The 21,629-nt window shown below is 36.1% G+C and overlaps 1 protein-coding gene across 3 annotated transcripts; it reads left to right on the forward strand.

Moving 5' to 3' along the window:
- The first annotated feature begins 14,975 nt into the window (after positions 1-14,975).
- LOC137941361 (RNA-dependent RNA polymerase 6-like) lies at positions 14,976-20,624 on the forward strand. Of its 3 annotated transcripts, none has more exons than XM_068786730.1 (3): positions 14,976-15,308; positions 15,937-18,724; positions 19,496-20,624. In XM_068786730.1, exons 2-3 carry the CDS (start codon positions 15,995-15,997, stop codon positions 20,363-20,365), a joined length of 3,600 nt encoding a protein of 1,199 aa, XP_068642831.1. In that variant the 5' UTR covers positions 14,976-15,308; positions 15,937-15,994; the 3' UTR covers positions 20,366-20,624. The 3 variants fall into 3 exon arrangements, with proteins under 3 accessions (XP_068642831.1, XP_068642830.1, XP_068642832.1); XM_068786729.1 differs by having other exon boundaries at positions 15,994-18,724; XM_068786731.1 differs by having other exon boundaries at positions 14,976-15,291; positions 15,994-18,724.
- Positions 20,625-21,629: the final 1,005 nt, after the last annotated feature.

A 21,629-nucleotide genomic window follows, 5' to 3' on the forward strand; every position in this document is an offset into this window, starting at 1 on the left:
TAGTTTAATTATAATTGGATTCTACTTGTTTCCTCTATTATAAATAGAGGCTCTACATCAAGTCAATGAAGTTTTTATCTTCTCTAGAAATTCAACATGGTATCAAAGCGGGTTTTATGAGATAATGTGATCCCTTTTTTTATCTATCATCTCTAGTAGTTTAGGTTTATATTTTATCTATTTTCTTTCTTTCTTATCATGGTACCCATTATTTTATTAGCAGTCGAACCTCCATAATGAATTTTTCATATTGCAAATTATATATTGATAGAATCATATTTGAGTCTATTTCCCAAATCAAAAAGAAATTTGGCAATCAGAGTTTTCTACGAAGAAAAATCAATATTTGAAATAGTAAAGGTGAAACCGCAAGAGTTGTTTGAGCATCATAAGAAAGCTTCAACTTTCGAGGTATTTTATGCCATGAAGAACGAGTCTTTGTATGGAAAATTATACATGAAAAAAATATATGTAAGTACATTTTCTTATCTATCCAACCAATTCTCAATCTGAGTTTGTTAGATGGAGATATAGATCTTGGAAGAGTTAATGGTCATGCTGGCTAAAGAAGAAAGAATACTCATTTCGGCCAAATTAAAGAGTAAAAAATCTATCAGGTTCTTACTCTAAAAAGAAGTATATTTTATAAAAAAGTTATACTTGGATGAAAGGTATTGAAGTTTAGTTTTCAAAGGTAAATTTTTTATGTCAATCTGATCTATATTTAAGGAGATATTCACATTGGAGTTGGAAAAGGGTCAAGCTACAAAACACAGAAAATCAATAGGTCATACAAGATTCAAGAATGAAGTTTTTTTATGTCTAATTAGGTGTCAATTTAAATATATTTGAGTTTAGTTTCTTGAGCAACAAACTTTTTGTGTTTCTAAGCTATATTTTGGAGATATCGATATCAGAAGTAATAAATGTCAATTCTACAAAAAATCTCTCATTTTTCCTATTTTTACTCCTATTATCTCTAACATGCATTGATGTGAATTGAGTTTTCTTTCCTCCTAAAATCCGTTTTTAGCCAAATTTCTCTTCTAATCAAATATTTTTAGTAAGACAATCACTCCATGATGTGCTCATTCAAGGTATGCAATATCTTGTTTCGATGTTGCTTTCAAGTTTTGCGTTTTTGTTACTTGATTATGTATCTTCCATATAGTTAACTCCAAAAAATTGTGGCCACCCCAAAAAAGTTATACTTGGTCAAATTTATTAAGTTTTACCATTATAGTCTCCCCATTTTTTTTTTTTAAAGATCTCTTTGGAAGTATTAGTGTTGCATAGTCGCTTCCTGACGGTTAAAGTCATTTTCCTATAGTATTCTTCAGTTTATCATCTTGTATTTTTATCAATTCTGAGTAATGCCTAGACCCATTAACTAAAAAGTATAAGAGTGTTTCCAACATCCAGTTTGAGTCAAGTCTTTAGTTCTTCACGCAAGAGGTGATTTGTGTTTGAGCTACCCTTAAAATGTGAATAGTTTCTTTGTTGTCCCCTAAAGTTGGGCCATTTTTCTTCCTTTAAAATAAAGCAAAGTGTGTTTCAGACTATGACCATTTTGTTTTGTGTATGGAGTTTTTTCATATGGCTAGGAGTGATTTTCTTCTCCTATATTGTATTTTGTCCAAGGCGGGTTTCTATGTCATTTTTATCCCCAACCAGAGGGAAAGAAGTAGAAGAAGAAATACAAGAAAGAAGTATTTTATTCCATATGTTGTGGTAATTTTTATGTGGCCAAAATATACAAGAGAAGGGAGCACAATTTTTTTTTTTTTTTTTTGCATAAATACGAAGTTTTTGTATTTTTGAAGATTTTTTTAGCAAAAGAAAATTGAAGACCAAAAATCCGTTTATTTGCAAGCTGAAGTTATGAACTCTAACGTGAGGGGGAGGGTTGAAGAGCAGATAGGGACGAGTCTTACTTGACTTTCATAGCAAGAAGTCTAACAAGGCATAATTAATATGGTGGAGTCTTACAGGAGTTTTTCAAGAGGAGGTCTCATAGAAGTCTTAGTTAAAGTGGTTCAATCATGTTAGTTTTCTATTTATGTTTAGTTGTTCAATTGTTCTAGGACTTATTTTTTAGTGTTTAACTTTGGGTGTAACTGGGACAAGAGTAATTTAATTGTAACTGGATTCTACTTGTTTTTACTATTATAAATAGAGGTTCATATACTCAAATTACATGAAGTCAGTGAAGTTTTTCTTTTTCCAGAAATTCAATAATCAATATTTTTTCCTGAAAAAAGCGATAATTTTCATGGACACTCACTGATTTTGACACCAAATCAATGTATTTTCTTTATGAGTAGTGATTTGGGAATCACTTCTTTTTGCAACAAATCAATGTTTTTCATTGAAAAACAATGATTTAATGTGCTTTCTCCTAAAAAATAGCAATTAAATGGTGAATCCAGTTCTCGGAGTTGTTGGAATTTTCTTTACATGAAGATGTTTTAGACAAACATCTATGCCATGTGATGCATTGATCTTAGTTTTTATTTATCTCTTCCTACATTTGTGTCTTGAAAAGTTACATAATACTGCAATGTTCTTGACAAGTGTCATTTTATACGAATGTTGATTTCATGGAAATGCTTCATATTTCTCTATATTCCTTTGTATTCCTACAAGGATAAATAACATTTGTTATTCCTTTGTCAATTATCTTTTGGTCATGTATAGAAACTAACTAATTACAAATTCATCGTTGAGAATTGTACGAATTTTTAAGTGGCCACTAAGAATACTGTGCATATGAAATGAATTCCATCTTTTTGCAAGGGTGGTTGTGGTCGTGTTGTTGATATTTGAGGTCAAGTCAAATTTGTATGTTTATTACATGATTATACGTAGGGCTATAGCATTTAATTTAAATTGATTTGGTTTATGTTTATTGCATACAAACCAAAGGATTAAGAAATGGCAACAATTGTAAGATGTATTCCTACTAAATTTTAAAAGATTGTCATCCCTAAATTTAAGTAGGGATGTATTGCAAGCATTTCAGAAAACACCTTTTGGTTGTCTCCTAAAAATTGGTGATCATTCCATGGAAGAGGCTCTATTTTGGGTGAGTTGATCAAAAGGTTTGACTGTCAGCCAACTTCCTTCAAGGTCGCCAAACGGGATATAAAATTCTTAGCCCAAGAAGTCACCGTGATGCTAGGGCTGAAGTTGCATGATGCTCTAATTGAATGACAAAGATTTGATGATGTGTCTCAATTTCTAAAGATTTTATTGATGGTGTAGAAAAATTGGACCGCCTACCAATTTGTGAATAACTCGAGAGAGGTAGTTTCGTAGGGTGGGGATGGCTTTTCTAAAAACATTGAAAAGTTTTTAGTTGTCCTCACTTTGAACTACATCCTATTTGATCAAGCAAACTCCAAGACTCCCATACCGTTGTACAAATATGTGGATGGTTTATCAAAGTTGATTAATTATGGCTGGGGTGCTATAGTGCATCAATTCAAAGTATACCATCTTCATGAATACAAACTCAAAAATAAGAAAGGATGCATGTCAAGATGCACATTGGTGCTCAATGTAAGTTCTTTGACCAATTTACAAATACATGGTTAAATTTATTGATGTTACTTTGCATTAATATTTTATGCTATTATTTAACAAGTTTTGTTTTATGAGCATGTGCTTTGAAATGTAACTAGCACCGTGCAACTTGTGATGGAAAAGTTATAATAGAAGGATACTTATCCCCATGTTGTAAGATGGGGAGGCCCGAGTGTTAAACATAAGGCCAGCAGGGATGGATCTTTCATTATTATTGAGTTTGTGTCAGTTTTACATATAAAATATAAAAATATTTTCTTTTAATTATTAAAATATGGGGTGCAATTTCCTTGCAACTGACACTCGAGGAAACCTCAAGTTACATTTGTCCAGTCCATGTAGTAGAGGGAGATCTGCCTCTTGCGAATTGACCTTGTTCACAGACGTTGAACAACTCATTGTGTTGGAGCAAGGCAAAACACATGGAGATATAAGTGATACACCAACCGGTTTAGGGGTTGGAGGATGGCAATTTGGGGCCAATGGTTCTCCTTGTGGTGGCACTACAGTCATGTTGGACTATCACAAATAGATCTCATGTATGGAAGGAAACATTGGGTGGTCCATGGAGGTGGTGGTAATAATGTCTATGGAAAAATGTTTTATGTTTTATTATGAACATCCATGGAGGTTGTGAATTAAAGTAATCTTTCATTATATTTCTCGTATAGTTCAACATTTTAAAAGCATCCATGGCAAAGATGGTGGATGACCTTAGTAGTGTGAGGGTTCAACAACTAGAGAAAGTTCACCCATGAGACGAGGTAAGGGTTTATTAATGAATTATTTATTTTCACTAGGCATTACAATCTAAGAGCTGAGATTTTGGTGTGTTAGGACGGATCAGAAGAAGACAAGATTAGACAACTTCAATATCTTGTTTAAATTCTCCAAGAAGGGATTTCTGGATTGAATGAAGATTTTATGACAAGGTTTCCCACTTGATAGAAGTGGAGAAGAACGAGGAAAAACTTTTGCAAGAAGTGGTATTTGGCATTATATATGGAGCACTCATAGGTTTTAATAAAATGAATTGATTGTTACATCTTAGATTATTTAGGTGCATGAAAAAGATAAAGCGATCATGCAATTACAAAAGGAAGTTGATCATTTGAAAATGCTCCTCAAGGTATGGCAAGTGGTGGGGGTGATGAAGAGGTTGTTATTCATTGGCTAGGCAGCATTGTGATAGAAATAAAACCATTGCGTATGCGTCTTTAACCACTTCCCTACACTTGTGTAACAAAGCCTAGCCCGAACATGGGATTACCATACTTTACTTACATGAGGAAGGGTGAGGGTACTAAGGGAAGAAGGAGAAAAAAAGGAAGGAGAGGGGAGTAAAGGAGAGGGAATGAAGGTCGATGTGAAGAAAGGAGTGACAAAAAGAGTGAGGAAGGAAGAAGGGAAAAAGACAAAAGGGAAGAAAAGAGTTGGAAAGGAAGGAGAGGGGAGGAACATAGAGGGAAAGAAGTAGATGGCAAAAGGGAGAAGGACAAGGGGCAAGGGAAATCTTATCGATACAAGAGGTCAAAAGTATAATAGGCATGTTGCACTTCTAGACCATGATATAAAAATTATTGAATAGGACCTACGAGAATTAGCATATTATGAGAAAGAGAAAGCCTACTTTGGTTTAGAAAAAAAATAAAAATCTCCACCTCTCTTTAAATGTTTGTTATAGCTACTGATGCTGCCTTGAAATGGTTGATTAGGGTAACATGGAAATTGATTGATGACGCATGTATTAGCATTAAGAGCATCGATGGAATTGTGAGCCATCAGAAAGAGTTGAGTAATGAGGTAAGCATAATCATTGGATAATTCTGAACTTTTATAAGGTCTTGGTTGACAATGTAGGTAAAAGGGTTAGGTGTTTAGTCTCATATAGGTCATACATTTTTGGGGTGCATTGCTTCAAAAGTGGAATGATGAAAATGTGTACATTAATCCAGACTTGTGGTTATTTGTTTAAATGAAATTAGCCTTTTGTGCTTCATTAGTGACGTAATTTGTGGGTGTAAAGAAATCACCTCTTGGGTGAATAACAAAAGATTTGACTTGAGCTAGATATTGGTCACATTCATATACTTTTTAGGCAGTGGGTCTAGGCATTCCTCTAAAGTGATGAAAACACAAGATGTTGAACTGAAGAAATACTATAGGAAAATAACTTTAACTGGAAGGAAGCGACTATGCAATACTCATACTTCCAAATGAATGTAGGATGTGACCTTTTTTTTAAATAGGGTAGAATATAACGGTAGAACTTAATAAATTTGACCAAGGATAACCTATTTTTTGGAGTTGCTATATGAAAGATACATAGCAAAGTAACAAAAACTAAAAACATGAGAACAACATCGAAGCAGGATGTTGCATACCTTGAATGAGCATTTCATGGAGTGATTAAATTTGCCCAAAACTTTAGAATTAGAAGTAAAATTTGAATATAAAACTAGGTATCTATAAGAAGAGGAAATTCAATTCACGTCAATGCATGGAGAGATAATATGAGATAAAATTAGAAAATGAGAGATTTAAGATGAATTGACATTTGACACTTTTGATATCCATATATTTAAAAATATAATTTAGAATCATAAAAAGGTTTGTTGATCAAGAAACTAGATTCAGAGAGATTTTATTTGATACCTAATTTGACATAAAAGTCTTCATTATTGAATCCTTTATGACCTCTTTATTTTCTTCATTATGTGACTTGGCCCTTGCGCATTCCAATGTGAATGTGTCCTTATAGATAGATCAGATTGACATGAAATTTGATCCTTATGAAACTATCTTTCGATACCTTTCATTCAAATATAATTTTTTTTAGAGAAAATTTTTGATAGATTTCAGATTCTATAATCTAACCGAACATAATACTCTTTCTTCTTTGACCAGCATGACCATTGGCCCTTGTGAAATTGATATCACCCTCTAGAAAAATTAGATTGAGAATTAGTTTGATAAAGTAGAAAATATAATTATAGATATTCCTTTTTACATATAAATCTCTATATAAGTATCTTTCTTGATGGCATAAAATGACACAAAAGTTGAAGATTTCTTCTACTGCTTGAACCTCTCTTGCAGTGTGACCTTTGATGCTTCAAATATTGACTTCTCTTTTTAGAAAATTCCAATTTCAAAAATTCTTTTTGAGTTAGAAAGTAGACTCAAAGATATTTTCGTCATTATATAATTTGAAATATTAAAAGTTAAGTATGGAGGTGTGAAAGCCTAGAAAATAGTGGGTACTGGGACATGAAGGAAAGAAAAAAGATTGAATACAAACCTAAACCACAAGACATGATAGATAAGAAAAGGATCACATTGTCTTTGTGGGTTGACCGAATCAACTCACAAAACCCACTTTGATACCATGTTGAATTTCTGTAAAAGAGAATAACTTCATTGACTTGATGTAATTTGAGTACAATGAGCCTCTATTTATAATAGAGGAAACAAGTAGAATTTAATTACATTTAAGCTACCCTTGTCCTAGTTATAACCAAAGTTAAACACTAAAAGATAAGTCCTAAAATAATTGAACAACTAGACATAAATAGAAGACTAACATAACTAAAACACCTTTAAATGAAACTCATTTGTGTGACCTATTCTTGTGAGACTCCTAAAAGACTCCACCATAATAATTCTGGCTTTAAGAGACTTCTCTTTGGGAGAGTCATGTAAGACTCTATCATACTTTCTCTTCAACAATTTTCAAAAAAATATTCCCATCATGTAAGACTCTACCATACATTCTTTTCAACAATGGAGGAGCCGGAGACATAGAAGAATGACATTTAGGCATGTATGATCTCGAGAAGATGAGCAGATTTGGCATTTAGGCTTGTTCTCTTGTCAAAAGGTTGGCAAGTTACTAATAAGATGTAAGAAATATTTCTTAGTAGCTAAAAATCCATTGCATTCTGATTATAATACCTATTTACTTATTTTTCCTTGATGATTAGGGTCTTAAACTTGGAAATTTTTTGGAGGTTCAAAGATCAAAACATTCACTCAAGGAATTTTCATTTGAAAGATTCTAACTAGGAATCGGTTGAGTTGAGGTGGTTTGTAGCCCCTTTTGAACTCTTGCTTTCTAAAGAAGATAAAAACTGATAGTTGTAATGATGGTTGGGATTTTCCATGACTATAAAAAAATAAAAATTTTTACTTACGTAGTTGTAAAAAGCATTGCATAAAAAATTTCGTGTTAATGTAATTTAGGGTCAATGATTTTTTAGTAAAAACAACGAGTTTATAAGTAAAATGTAGATTGTACACAAACAACAACAATTTCTCTTGGAAAAACAATGTATGGCTACATGCTTTGACTGAAAGCATTGATTTTCATGAGTCGACTCCTGGCCCCCAAGAGGAATCCGTGGTTTGGGAAAAAAAAGCGCTGGTTTTTTTTGGAAATCGGTGTTGTTACTGAAAAGTAGTGATTTTCTTGTAGGACTTCCCCTTAAACCCTACAATGATGAATGGGAAGGATACAGATAAAATGAAGAAGAACGATTAAATAAAACTCAAGTTATTCAATTACTAGGTTGTCTTCACTATCCTGGGCCACAATATTTTGTGAACAATGGGTGTCAGCTGGTCACATGTGGCACATCAAAAACATTTCAATCAATACTACAAAACAATACAAACTCTCTTATATAAACAAGCTTGTCAACAATGTCAAACCTGAGAAATAATATCCCCCACATCCTATGGAAGTTGTCACCCATGAACCAGTAAGGATTAGTAGCTACCTATAGCAATTTGAAAAATAAATCTCAAATCTCAAATACCAAATAAATCCAAGAAAGTACTGTGGGCGCATCACCTTGGACATACCACATGTTGGAAATAGCACTATTACTCATAGGAGGAGATGGATGACTTTGTTTTTGTTCTTATTATGCGGTTTCTCAAGTCGTCCCTCAATTCTTACGAGTATGCTGCCCCTTCTATGCCTTTTACCAGTCCTTGTCATTGCTTTTAGCTCTATGGTTGGTATTATATACTCATCATTATCTGCTGCAACCTCTTCATCCATTGTGTTGCTATTATCAAGATTTTTCCTAAAAGAGGTTTCTTTGTAGATTTTTTAAAATTTTTCATCCTTCTTGGCATGTGGTCTTAAGTTCATTTGCACATAATGCAAGTTTGACAAATTTATAATATAGATTCATATATTGTGGTGCTGTGGTTACATGTGGCTCTACTAGTAGCTCAATTACATCACCAAATTTTGTACTTTTGACCACCTTTTCAGTGTATATAGAGAATTGAGCTTATGGAAGTCTCCTCACTTCTCTCTCAAATTCGTCCTTTAGATGATAGAAAATACTTCAATGGTATCGCATTTGAATGAGTGTAGCACGATTGTCAATCAATTGACCTCTATTCAAATTAAATTTGATGATGAGGTTCATGCTTTAATTCTTTTGGCGTCTCTGCCAAATTGTTGGGAGCCTATGAGGGCTGAGGTCAGTAAATCTATAGGCAATGGAAAGTTGATCTTTAATTATGTTCAGGATATCATTCTCATGGAGAAAGTTTGTTGAAAGGACTCTAGAGAATCGTCGACATTTAATTCTGCCCTAAGTGTCAATACTAGGGGCAAGAACTTTGAGATGAATTCCAACAAGGACAATGGTAGAAGAAAATAAAGGAATGGTAAAGCAAGTCCAAATTTAGAAGGAATGTGGAATGCTAGAATTGTGGCAATTCCGGTCACATACAGAAGAACTGCAGATCACCAAAGAAGGATGAAAAGAAAAATGATGCTGCAAATGCGGTGACTGAAGAAGTAAAAAATGTTTTACTTTTGTCGGTTGATAGCCCTATTGACTCTTGGGTGTTAGATTCAGGAGTTTTTTTTCACACCACTGCGTACCGTGAGATCATGGAGAATTATGTTGTTGGAGATCATGGGAAGGTCTATCTTGCTGATGGAGAACCTTTGGATATTGTTGGTGTTGGTAATATTAGTTTGAGGATGTCAAATGGGTCAGTGTACAAAATTCATAAGGTCAGACATGTACCAAAACTAATGCGTAATCTGATTTCAGTAGGACAACTTGATGATGAAGGTCATAATGTGACTTTTAATGGTACTGCCTAAGAAATCACTAAGGGAGCCATGGTTGTTACATGAGGAGTTAAAGCTGGAACTCTTTACTTCACTTCCAATTGCAGAGACACAGTTGCAGTTGTTGATGTAGTTATTGATTCTGATTTATGGCATTATAAGCTCGATCACATGAGTGAGAAGGGAATGAAAGTGCTTCGATCCAAAGGGAAGTTACCAGGGTTGAAAACTGTAAATAACAGTTTGTGTGAAGGTTGTATTTTCGGCAAGCAGAAAAGAGTTAGCTTTTCTAAGGCTGGAAATGAGCAAAAGACAACAAAATTGAAGTTGGTTCACACTGATGTGTGGGGACCTTCAACTATTATCTCCCTGGGTGGTTCTAACTACTATGACACATTTATTGATGATGCAAGCAAAAAGGTATGCGTTTATTTCCTGAAAAAGAAATTTGATGTCTTTGATACATTCAAGAGATGGAGAGCAACGGTTGAGAATGAGACAAAATTTAAGTTCAAGTGCTTGCAGTCAGATAATAGGGGAGAATACATAGATGATGATTTCAAGCGGTACTATGCTGATAATGGAATTAAGATGAAGAAGACCATTCCTGGAAAACCTCAATTGAATGGCGTGGTTGAGAGGATGAACAGAACTTTAAACGAGTGTGTTAGGACTATGAGATTATATGCGAGATTGCCAAAGATGTTCTCGTATGAGGTTATTAGCATTGCTGCATATTTGATCAACATAGGTCCCTCAACACCATTGGATCGCAAAATACCAGAAGAGGTCTGGAGCGGCAAAGAGGTAAACCTTTCTTTTTTGAATTTTTTTTGTTGTGTTTCTTATATTCATATTGATTCTACTATTAGAAGTAAACTTGATGTTAAATCTAAGATATGTTTCTTTATTGGCTATGGTGGTACCGAGTTTGGTTATCGCTTTTGGGATGACCAAAGTCGTAATGTTATCAGGAGCAAGGATATGATTTTTAATGAAGGTGCCTTGTATAAAGACAGGTTGAGAACAACGTCTGAAAGCACAAGTGATGAAGCCAAAAAGTCTGAAGTGGTTCAGTTGAGAGATCTTCCAATTATTGAGATGGAGAATATTGCTCAAGAAGACCAGGAAAATATATCCCCAGAAGTAAATCAAAACATTCCTGTAACTGAATTTTGAAGATCTGCCAAAACTAGCAGACCACCACAAAGGTACTCCCCTGTACTGAATTATATTTTGTTGACTGATAAAGGTGAACCAGAGAGTTATGAGGAAACTATGAAAGTTGATGAATCAATAAAGTGGGGGTTGGCCATGAGGAATGAGATGGATTCACTGTTATCCAATCAGACATGGCAGTTGGCCGAGCTACCAAAAGGGAAAGAGGCCTTACAGAATAAATGGGTGTACCAAATAAAAGACGAACATGATGGCTACAAGTGGTACAAGGCAAGAATGGTGGTAAAGGGCTTTCAAAAAAAAAGAAGGCATTGACTACAATGAGGTTTTCTCTCCAATAGTGAAATTGACTACTATTAGAACAGTGCTTGGACCAGTGGAAAATGAAGATTTGTACTTAGAGAAGTTGGATGTAAAGACAACTTTTATTCATGGTGATTTGGAGGAAAAAAATTATATGATGCAGCCACAGGGTTTCAAAGCACAAGGAAAGGAGAAAATGGCGTGCAAACTTCAAAAGAGCTTGTATGGTCTTAAACAGGCTCCAAGACAGTGGTATAAGAAGTTTAACATCTTCATGAGTAGTATTGGTTTTTTGAGGTTCCAGGCAGATCATTGTTGTTATGTGAAGAAGTTTGATGACTCCTACATTATTCTACTGATATATGTTAATGACATGTTGATAGCAGGTGCTTTCAAACAAGAAATATATAAGTTGAAAAGGGAATCCAAGAAGTTTGCAATGAAGGATTTGGGTGCTACAAAAAAAATCATTGGGATGAGGATTACTAGGGATACTGATGTCTTGAAACTGTCACAAAAAGAATATATGAAGAAGGTGCTGAGCAGATTCAACATGAATGATGCAAAACCAATAAGTACTCCTTTGGCTAGCTAAGGAGCAGTCACCTTCTACAAAACATGAGCGAGCCTACATGGCCAATGTGCCTTATGCTTCTACTATTGGCAATTTCATGTATACTATGGTGTGCACTAGACTAGACATAGCTTATGCAGTGGGAGTTGTGTGCAGATATATGAGTAATCCAGGTAAATAACATTGGGAAGCAGTGAAGTGGATTTTCAGGTATTTGAGAGGCACTACAGACTTAGCCTTAAGTTTTAGAAAGTCAAACTTAGGATTACAAGGTTATGTAGATACTGACATGGTTGGAAACATTGATGGTAGAAAGAGTACCACTAGATATATACACACATTGGGTGGTATAACAGTTAGTTGGGTCTCAAAATTGCAGAAGATAGTTGCTCTTTCCACTATTGAGGCAAGATATGTCGCAGTGATCGAAGCCAACAAAGAAATGGTATAGTTGTAGTCTTTATTGGAAGAATTAGGTCTCAAGCAAGGGAAGAATGTTTTATATTGTGATAGTCAGAGTGCTATTCATTTAGCAAAGAAACTTGTTTATCATGCCAGAACAAAGCACGTACAAGTGCGTTACCACTTCATTTGATCGAAACTTGAGGATGGAGTATTTGCACTCGAGAAGATTCAAGGGAGTCAAAATGTAGCTGATATGTTGACAAAGATTGTTACGATTGAGCAACTGAAGTTACGTGTAACTTCAGCTTGGACTTCTATTTGAGGATTGAGAAGTTGCCGCTGTAGAGGAGATATTGATGATGGATTAGTCTCCAAGTGGGTGATTGTAAAGTTGTAGAGCCTAATTAATGCCTTACACAGTGTCAGTATGCGGGTCGACCTTCACAGTAAGGTTGCCATGGGGGTTGGAAGAGGGGTGGAGCTCTCGCCAGATCCATGATATATTGAATGCTGTCTCATAAGGGTAGTTTGGGGATTTTACACTTGTTATCCGGTTGCTCTAATTTTTCTTTATATTTGGGATTCTCGTTGTTAGAGTTTTATTATCAGAGAAGAACCTTGAATTGTGGCCCGAGAAAGGTTAGAGAAAACCCCTGTAAGTGTGCGATTTCTCTTGTAAACTACTGCATCTTTATAGTGGATTACTGCAGTGGTGGAAGATAGGACGTAGTCTTACCTTGAGGCGAACTTGTATAAATCTTGTTGTGTTTTTTTCAGTGCATAATTTTTCTTGCTTCTGTGAATATTATAATTGCTCTCATTAGTTTGGAACTAGGGTGTCTAATTCCTAGCATTCAAGACACAAAAATCTTGGACTACTTAAATACTATGGGTATTGAGATACTACAGTCCAAGCCTAGAATTATACCATCTCCAAGGAAGTATGTCCTTGATCTACTGGAGGAGACAAAAATGATGGGGTGTAGACCGATAGAAACTACAATGGATTCCCAAAAAAAATTATCTACAGGCAATGGTGAAGATATGGATATTGAGAAATATCAAAGACTTGTAAGAAAACTTATTTATCTTTGTGTAACAAAGCCGAATATTGCATATGCAGTAAGTGTGGTAAGTCAATACATGCACAAACTACAACTTACTCATTGGCAAACACTGGAAAGAATATTGCGATACTTGAAAGGAGCTTCAGGAAGAGGGCTTCTCTATAAGAACCATGGTCAGTTCAACATAGAAGGGTTCTCATATGTAGATTGGATCAGATCCCTGGATAATAGAAAATCTACTTCGGGATATTATACAATGGTTGGAGGAAACTTGGTTACATGGAGAAACATGAAACAAAATGTAGTTACAAGGTCTAGTGTAGAAGTAGAATACAAGGCCATGACACACACAATTAGTGAACTTCTATGGATCAGGTCATTTTCTCACTGAACTGGGATTTTATAAAGAAGCTCATATAGATCTATATTATGATACTCAAGTAGTAATTTATATCACCTCAAATCTTGTCTTCTATGAAATAACAAAACACATTGAAGTGGACTGCCACTTTATACGAGAGAAATTTCAAACCAACATATTATCTTTCAAAATCTCCTCACAAGGATAAGTTGCAGACATCCTGACATAACCTATCATTCATAAAATCTTGTCCACCATTTGTAACAAACTAGGCATCTACGATGTTTTCTTATCCCCCAACTTGAGGGGGAGTGTTAGAAAGTGGGACCAAGCCCACCAAGTCCACATGTGTATGGAGAAGGCCCATACGTCCTTGAGGTGTGGCATGAGGTGTCATCCCTTAAAGGATGCTAGACTCTCTCCATTGATCTTGTAATCTTCCCTTGATTGATGTAATTAGGGAGCTACTTGAGATAGGAGTTTCCCAAAATATGTAATGAAAAAAGTATAAATAGAGGTCTTGGTTCCGAGAGCAACTGCAAGGTTTTCTCAATAACAGAGAAGAATGAATAAAACAGTAATGGATGTTGCTTCCATGCTTATTGCATCAGTGATTAATTCAGACACCAAATCAAGAGCTAGCCATATTAAACAAACTAATTAGTAGCCAATGGCATAAGTGTCGTATTTCTGAATGTTGTCCATGCTTAGAGATGTAATTACATAATGAAACTGATTCTAAAAGGCAAGATAAACAAACCAAAGGCAAAACTTGAGGCTAGACCAGTTATAGATTCAAAGGATTTTACCGAATGATAGGCTGAGCGAGACTGCTCACATCATAAGGGGATAAATACACAGTGTTCCTCCAACAAGTTGTTAATATATTGCAAGGATTTCTCATAACCAGATAAGAAACACATGTTTTGAATCTAATCCTAGATCAGAATCTCCTTACATAGATACTTATGTAATTTTCAACATTAAATGAAGTAACTACTTTTTTGAGAAGTTATCATAATTCAAAGAACAAGTTCTTTGGGTTTTCTCCTTTCCCCAAGTTTTTCAATTATCTTGTGTGATAGAAATTCTATCATGTGATATGGACCCAGCTGCCTGGTCAGTTCTCTCAGTTGGCCAATTAAACCAACAAATCTAACCGAGTCCCATGGGTTTTCTCGTTTCCCCAGGTTTCATTGACCTAACTCGGACAAGGGACTGAAGGCAACTGAACACGGTTCGACTGGTTCGACCAATCATGATTTTATAATACTTGTTTGAATAAACAAATGTCATTGAAAAAAAATAAAAACTGTAGGATCGTCGGAGAGGGACTGTCCAGAAAACGCCATCGTCACTTCCCGCTTGAAAGCAAAAGCACGACTGTTCCCACAGTATCATACTTGCACCCCAAGAAAACGATGAAAAACAAAAAGCACGCCTGCACGTACAGAAAAAAAGCATAAGTAACATACCTTCCACACTAAGCAAGGCAGTATCGGTATGCCTCTGGAGAGCCTCTGCAACCTAGTGATTTCTGCATTTTGATCTGCCTTTTCCAGTAAGGAAGGTTCTTCTAGTACCGAGTGGACTTTTCTCCCTCAGACAAGTTCTGATCCTTAATTTTCACGATCGAGCTGCTTGGGTGTCTGTCTGCGTTGCTCATATTGGTTCTTAAGTGCAGACTGCGCCAGTTGGCTTGAGGGATTTTCCTGTACGTTCCTGACGCAGGTGATTAGGGTTCTCTATTTTGGTTTCATCCTCAAATCGACTTGTAAGAAGTTAATAAAATGTTGCAATTTTGAGCTTAACGTGGCATTTCATCTTTTCTTTCTTTTATATTCTGTTACTGATATCTTTCCCTATTATTATTGATATTTCTGCAAGATAATTTTTTGTTCGCTTCCCCGTTTTTTATGGATTACTTAATGGATTCTATTTGCGTTTTCTTCATCGACAGTATGGCATCTTTTTACCTGCCCTCGCTTTACATTTTTACTTTCCGTGCCGTCCTCCTTATCGATTTATAGTTTCTAGAAGAAACGAACCAAAACTTGGGTTACTGAGAAGATTGTTTAGATGGTATCATTGATCTTGTTTAAAATTTAAATAATTTGGGCTATGAGAACATACGTTATGTTATCAGTGTTGTTAAAGATTCGAAGATCTAATTATTGATTTTATTAAACGGAAGCGAATGAATATTATATCTGATTTCATGTGTTACTTTTCTATTTCATCTGGTATAATTGGTTTTATTTTTACGAAAATTCTGGTTCACTCTCTCTTGCATACTTTTTTTAGTTTTAGATAAACTTTTCTTTCCTAATTTTGTTCTAAAGTCTTCCTCATAAGGAAGATTGACAGAATTCAAGTTCAAATTTTTAAAGAGAAATTTTCTTCGTTGTTATAAAAGAATGGGGTCGGAAGAGAATTCAGGCGAGGCAAAAGCACTGGTTGTTACTCAAGCCAGTTTTGGTGGATTTGACCGAAGCATATCTGCAAAAGATCTATGTGACTTCTTAGAAAAAGAGGTTGGTATGATTTGGAGATGTAGATTGAAGACATCATGGACCCCGCCAGAATCTTTTCCAGACTTTGAAGCTGACACATCTAAAGTCAAACTGATGAATGACTATCAGAAGGTTGAAACCCATGCATTTGTTCATTTTGCATCTCCTGAGGCTGCAAACAGGGCCTATATTGCTGCAGGCCGATCTGCCCTTATGCTCAACGGCCGCCCACTTAAAGTTCGTTTGGGGATGGAGGGTTCCTTCCGTGTTAAACGGAGAAGGACTACCGATCCATACAAATTCTCCAATGTAACCTTTGAAATTGGAAGTATGTTTCAAGCCAACGAGTTTTGGGCTGCTTGGAAGGGGACTGATCTGGGAATAGACTTCCTTATTGACCCATTTGATGATACTTGTAAGATCTTGCTTACAAGGGAGACTGCCTTTTCTTTCAAGTCTAGAAATGAGCAGGCCGTGATTAAATGCAATTTCAAGTTGGAGTTCATGGTGAGGGACATTCTCCGAATGAAGCATTACTCTGTGGGAAGTCAATTTGCACTGCTTCTAGAGTTCATGTCGTCTCCTTTTGTTTATTATCGTACATCAGATGATGATATATACGATACAGTTCCATTTAATCTGTTGGATGATGAAGATCCCTGGATCAGGACAACAGATTTCACCTCTAGTGGAGCAATTGGGAAGTGCAACACTTACAAGATCTCCTTTTCACGCCGCTTTGAAGGTAAATTGAAGAATGCTATGGCTTACCTTAGACAGCGGAAAATTGCTGAAGATTGGCCTAATCTTCAGCTTGTTGCTCGGGATGAGGCTGAGTATGGTTGCCCTATGTCAAATGTTTTCTACCATGTCCCTTGCAAGGAAGGAATAAGCTTTGATGTTTTGTTCTTGGTTAATTGTTTGGTGCACAGTGGCATCATCAATCGGCATCAGCTCTCTGAAGCCTTTTTTGGGTTATTAAGAAATCACACACCAGAGCTGAATGTGGTGGCATTAAGGCAAATCTGCTCTTATAAACGTCCTATATTTGATGCTTGTAAAAGTTTGACAAGTATACAAGAGTGGCTGATAAAGAACCCTAAGCTTATCAAGACTTCTCAGATTCCTGATGGAAGTGTTGAGGTAAGGAGGTTGATTATAACACCCACAAAAGCATATTGTCTTCCTTCAGTGGTAGAGCTTTCAAATAGGGTTCTGCGGAGGTACAAAGATGTGGCAGATAGATTTTTAAGGGTCACATTTACAGATGAAGCCATGCAGCAAATGAATAATAATTCTCTTAACTTCTTTGTTGCTCCAATTGTTAGGGACATCACTTCAAATTTCTTCCCACAGAAAACAACAATATTTAGAAGGGTGAAGAGAATTTTGAGTGAAGGGTTTCATTTATGTGGGCGGAAGTACTTCTTCCTGGCTTTTTCGTCAAATCAACTACGGGATCAGTCTGCTTGGTTTTTTGCAGATGACGATAAGACAAAAGTGTCTTCCATTTGGAGTTGGATGGGAAAGTTCACCGATAAGAATGTAGCAAAAAATGCTGCAAGGATGGGCCTTTGCTTCTCATCTACAATTGCTACTGTGGATGTTCCATCTGAGAGGCTGATCTCAATCCCTGATATTAAGAGAAATGGCTTTGTGTTTTCAGATGGCGTAGGAAAAATCTCAATGGATCTTGCTGTTGAAGTTGCAGCAAAATTGCAATTAATCCCTGATCCACCCTCTGCTTATCAGATCAGATATGCAGGCTATAAGGGTGTTATTGCATGTTGGCCAGGAAATAATGATGGATACCATCTCTCCTTGAGACCAAGCATGGACAAATTCCGTTCTAACCACACAATGCTTGAAGTGGTCTCATGGTCTTACTTCCAGCCTGGGTTCTTAAACCGTCAAATTGTGACATTACTTTCAGCCTTGGGTGTCCCTGACGATGTTTTTGAAAAAATGCAGGAGATGATGATTTTTAAGCTGAACAAGATTCTTGAGAATGCTGATGTAGCATACGAGGTTCTAACTACTTCATGTGCTCAGCATGGCAATAATGCAGCCATGATGTTAAGTGCTGGTTTCAGGCCTCAAACTGAGCCTTATCTCAGAGGTATGCTCTCTTGTCTGTGGTCTGCCCAGGTAGGGGACCTTTTACACAAGGCTAGGATCTTTGTACCATTGGGGAGATGGTTGCTAGGTTGCTTGGATGAACTTGGGGTACTTGAACATGGACAGTGCTTTGTCCAAGTATCCAACCCTTTACTAGAGAAATCTTTCAATAAGCATGGTTCAAGATTTTCAGGTTTGAAAAATAATGCGAAAGTGATCATTGGGACTCTGGTAATAGCAAAGAATCCTTGTCTTCACCCAGGAGATATTCGGATTCTGGAAGCTGTTGATGCTCCTGGGTTGCATCATCTTGTTGACTGTTTGGTCTTCCCTCAGAAAGGTGATCGGCCTCATACAGATGAAGCATCTGGAAGTGACCTAGATGGGGACCTTTACTTTGTAACATGGGATGAAAACCTTATTCCTCCAGGCAAGAAGAGCTGGCCACCAATGGACTATTCCAGTGAGGAGGTCAAAGAATTGCGACACCGTGTGAAGCCTCAGATGACACATCAGGTAAAAGTGCAATGAGTTGCTTCTTTTGTGCTGTTTCAAATTTCTTTTCTCTATGTAGTCTTGCACTTTTCATGACATAGAAACTGCATGAATAGTTAAGGGTGCTAAATTGATTATAAGTTTCTTGTGGTCTTTGAAACTAGGGGTGGGTGTATCACTGATATGTGTAATGTATTAGCTGATAAATATCGGAGTTTGCCCCTGGAATATACAACCGATATAGGGGTGTATCAACCAATAGGAGGTTGTATTAGCTGATACGGCTGATATGTATTGGATAGCAGGGAATTTGATTCGAGTCGGAAAATCACTACAAACAGCCCTCTTTCAAATAAATTAAAATGAGCTAAATATTACATCACTTATGAAATTGTTCTATTTTTTACCTTCAATACTGTTTGGCGGAATTGAAAGAGTCAAGACTGGTCAGGTGACAACCCGAATAGAGGCCTGCCTGGGGATTTTATTTTCTTGTTTCTGTGCAGGAACTAGGGACAGCTGTTGGGACGCATTGGTTGCTTAAAATTGAGCAAAATCACAAACTTGATGATTTGCCACATCAGAGACTTTATTTTATGTCAATATGTATTGTTCTATAGATAATAAAATAATAGTCTATCTTTCTTTCTCATTCTTAACTTGGCTATATTTTCTGTTAGTTTCTTTAGCACTGGTATGTAATTCCATTGTACCTTTTTTTTCCTTTGATCACTATTGAATTTGATGGAAGAATTTGGCTCCCTTCTGACACACTTGCTATCTGCTTAACAGGACATGGTAAACTTTTTTCTCCAGTACATGGTAACTGACAGCATAGGTGTCATATCCAATGCCCACGTTGTGCATGCTGACCTAAGTGACTCTGGAGCCTTAGATGAGAAATGTCTTAAATTGGCAGAGCTGGCAGCTCGTGCAGTAGACTTTCCCAAAACTGGCAAGGTCATCAATATGCCTCAACATCTGAAACCCAAGGTGTACCCGGACTTCATGGCAAAGCATGAGTTCCAAAGCTACAGGTCCGACAAAGCCTTGGGAAGGCTCTATCGCAAAACTAAAGATGTATACAATGAAGATACCCCATTGATGGAACATAATTCTCCTTCGGACATATCTTATGATACAGATCTTCAGGTGCAAGGTTCTGAAGATTTTCTTTGGGATGCATGGGACAAGAAATGCTCTTATGATGGGGCACTAAATGCTCTTTTGGGACAGTACAAGGTAAATTATGAGGAGGAGGTTGTGACTGGTCACGTTTGGTCCATGCCCAAATACAGCAGCAGAAAGCAAGGGGATCTCAAGGAAAGGTTAAAACGTGCTTATACTGTGCTTCGTAAAGAGTCCAGGCACTATTTTGAGGCAATTGGACCTGGATATGACGAGCTCACTGAGGATGAGAGGAACGCCATTTTCGAACGGAAGGCTTCCGCATGGTACCAAGTGACCTATCACCCTGAATGGATAAAGAGATCCATTGATTCCAAAGTACCAGATGGAGACAATGTACCTGTCAGGCTTAGTTTTGCTTGGATTGCTGCTGATTACTTGGTCCGCATCAAGGTCAGAACTCTAGATTTGAAAAAGGTAGATAACTCAAGACCAATTAATGTACTTGCTAACTACATCTCAGAAAGGATATAATGAGTTTACTCATGATTCTTTCTACAAACTCAGCAAGGCCACTCTGCCAATTTATTATGTCCCCTCTTACTAGTAAATCGTCTGGGTTGCAATTGTTTGAGCAACAATAGGCAGGTTTTCTTTTTTAGGATAAAAATGGAGTATCTCATGTGGAGATAATATGTTTTTTATGTAAGTGGTGTGGACATAGTTATCTATTGTGTTATAATTATGAACTCGTTTGTCATTGTCTGACTTGAAGGGATTGATTGTGAGTGAATCTTCAGGTTATGGCATGTTGCAATGTTCTTTTTTATAAATATTTTCTCGAAAAATTAGAGTTTGATTCATAGTTATTTTTATTAATAGTTATTTTTATTAGTAGCTTAATTTTAGCTTAATCTAATAAATTAGATTTGGCCACACGTATCTAAAAAGCTACAATTGTTTTTTAAAATATGATTACTATATTTCTACAACTTGTTAAAAGCTACAAAACATTCTTTATAGTTAAATCCTATGTGTATTATTTATCAATTAAAATAATATGCACAAATAATTTCACTATCAATATTCAAACATATAATCAAAGTGCACGCAGAAGCAATTAACTCTAAAGTATACACATGATTTTTAGGTGGTTTATAATCCTTTTATGGATTACTAATCTCCCCCCTAAGGTATTTTAACACCTTAAGGGTCTACTAAGTTTGGGTTGCCCTATGGCAATTATAATAGATCAACTCTAAGGCTAATTACAATGTTATCCACACTAGGATTTACGCTACTATATTGACTACAACAATCAACTTACAATAATACACCTTCACTTAGATTTAAAATAGCTAACTAATTTTTAGCCTAGACACAAAAAATCTTTCATAGTTCCACAATTAGGATTTGCATCACTAGTTCACTAGGCACACAAAGCCTTGACCCATAATGAGATTATCAACACCTCTTGCCTACGCAATAACTTATGGCTCACAATAGTAGCAGAAAGGTTTCTCAGCCTTCTGTTTGTCTAGGTTCACCTTCATCTATATTTTGATGATAACAAAGCTTTATACTATTTTGTATTCAAGCATTTTGTATGCAACTCCTTCAAGAACCAAATATCAAGGTCTACACAAAGAACAGACAGAGCTCAATGCAAGACCTCGAGCTCAACCATACGTCAAGTCATCTTGAAGAAGCACCCACAAGTGAAGAAATGAAAATTTGAACACTAGAGTCTAGGCTACATAGAAATATCTCAAGAACTCTAGCCATGTAAAGAAGACAA

Source organism: Aristolochia californica, unplaced genomic scaffold (genome assembly GCF_029961685.1).
Source record: "Aristolochia californica isolate CCGP_79_NKW_82.1479 unplaced genomic scaffold, dmAriCali1.0.hap1 SCAF_9, whole genome shotgun sequence".
NCBI classification, from domain to species: domain Eukaryota; kingdom Viridiplantae; phylum Streptophyta; class Magnoliopsida; order Piperales; family Aristolochiaceae; genus Aristolochia; species Aristolochia californica.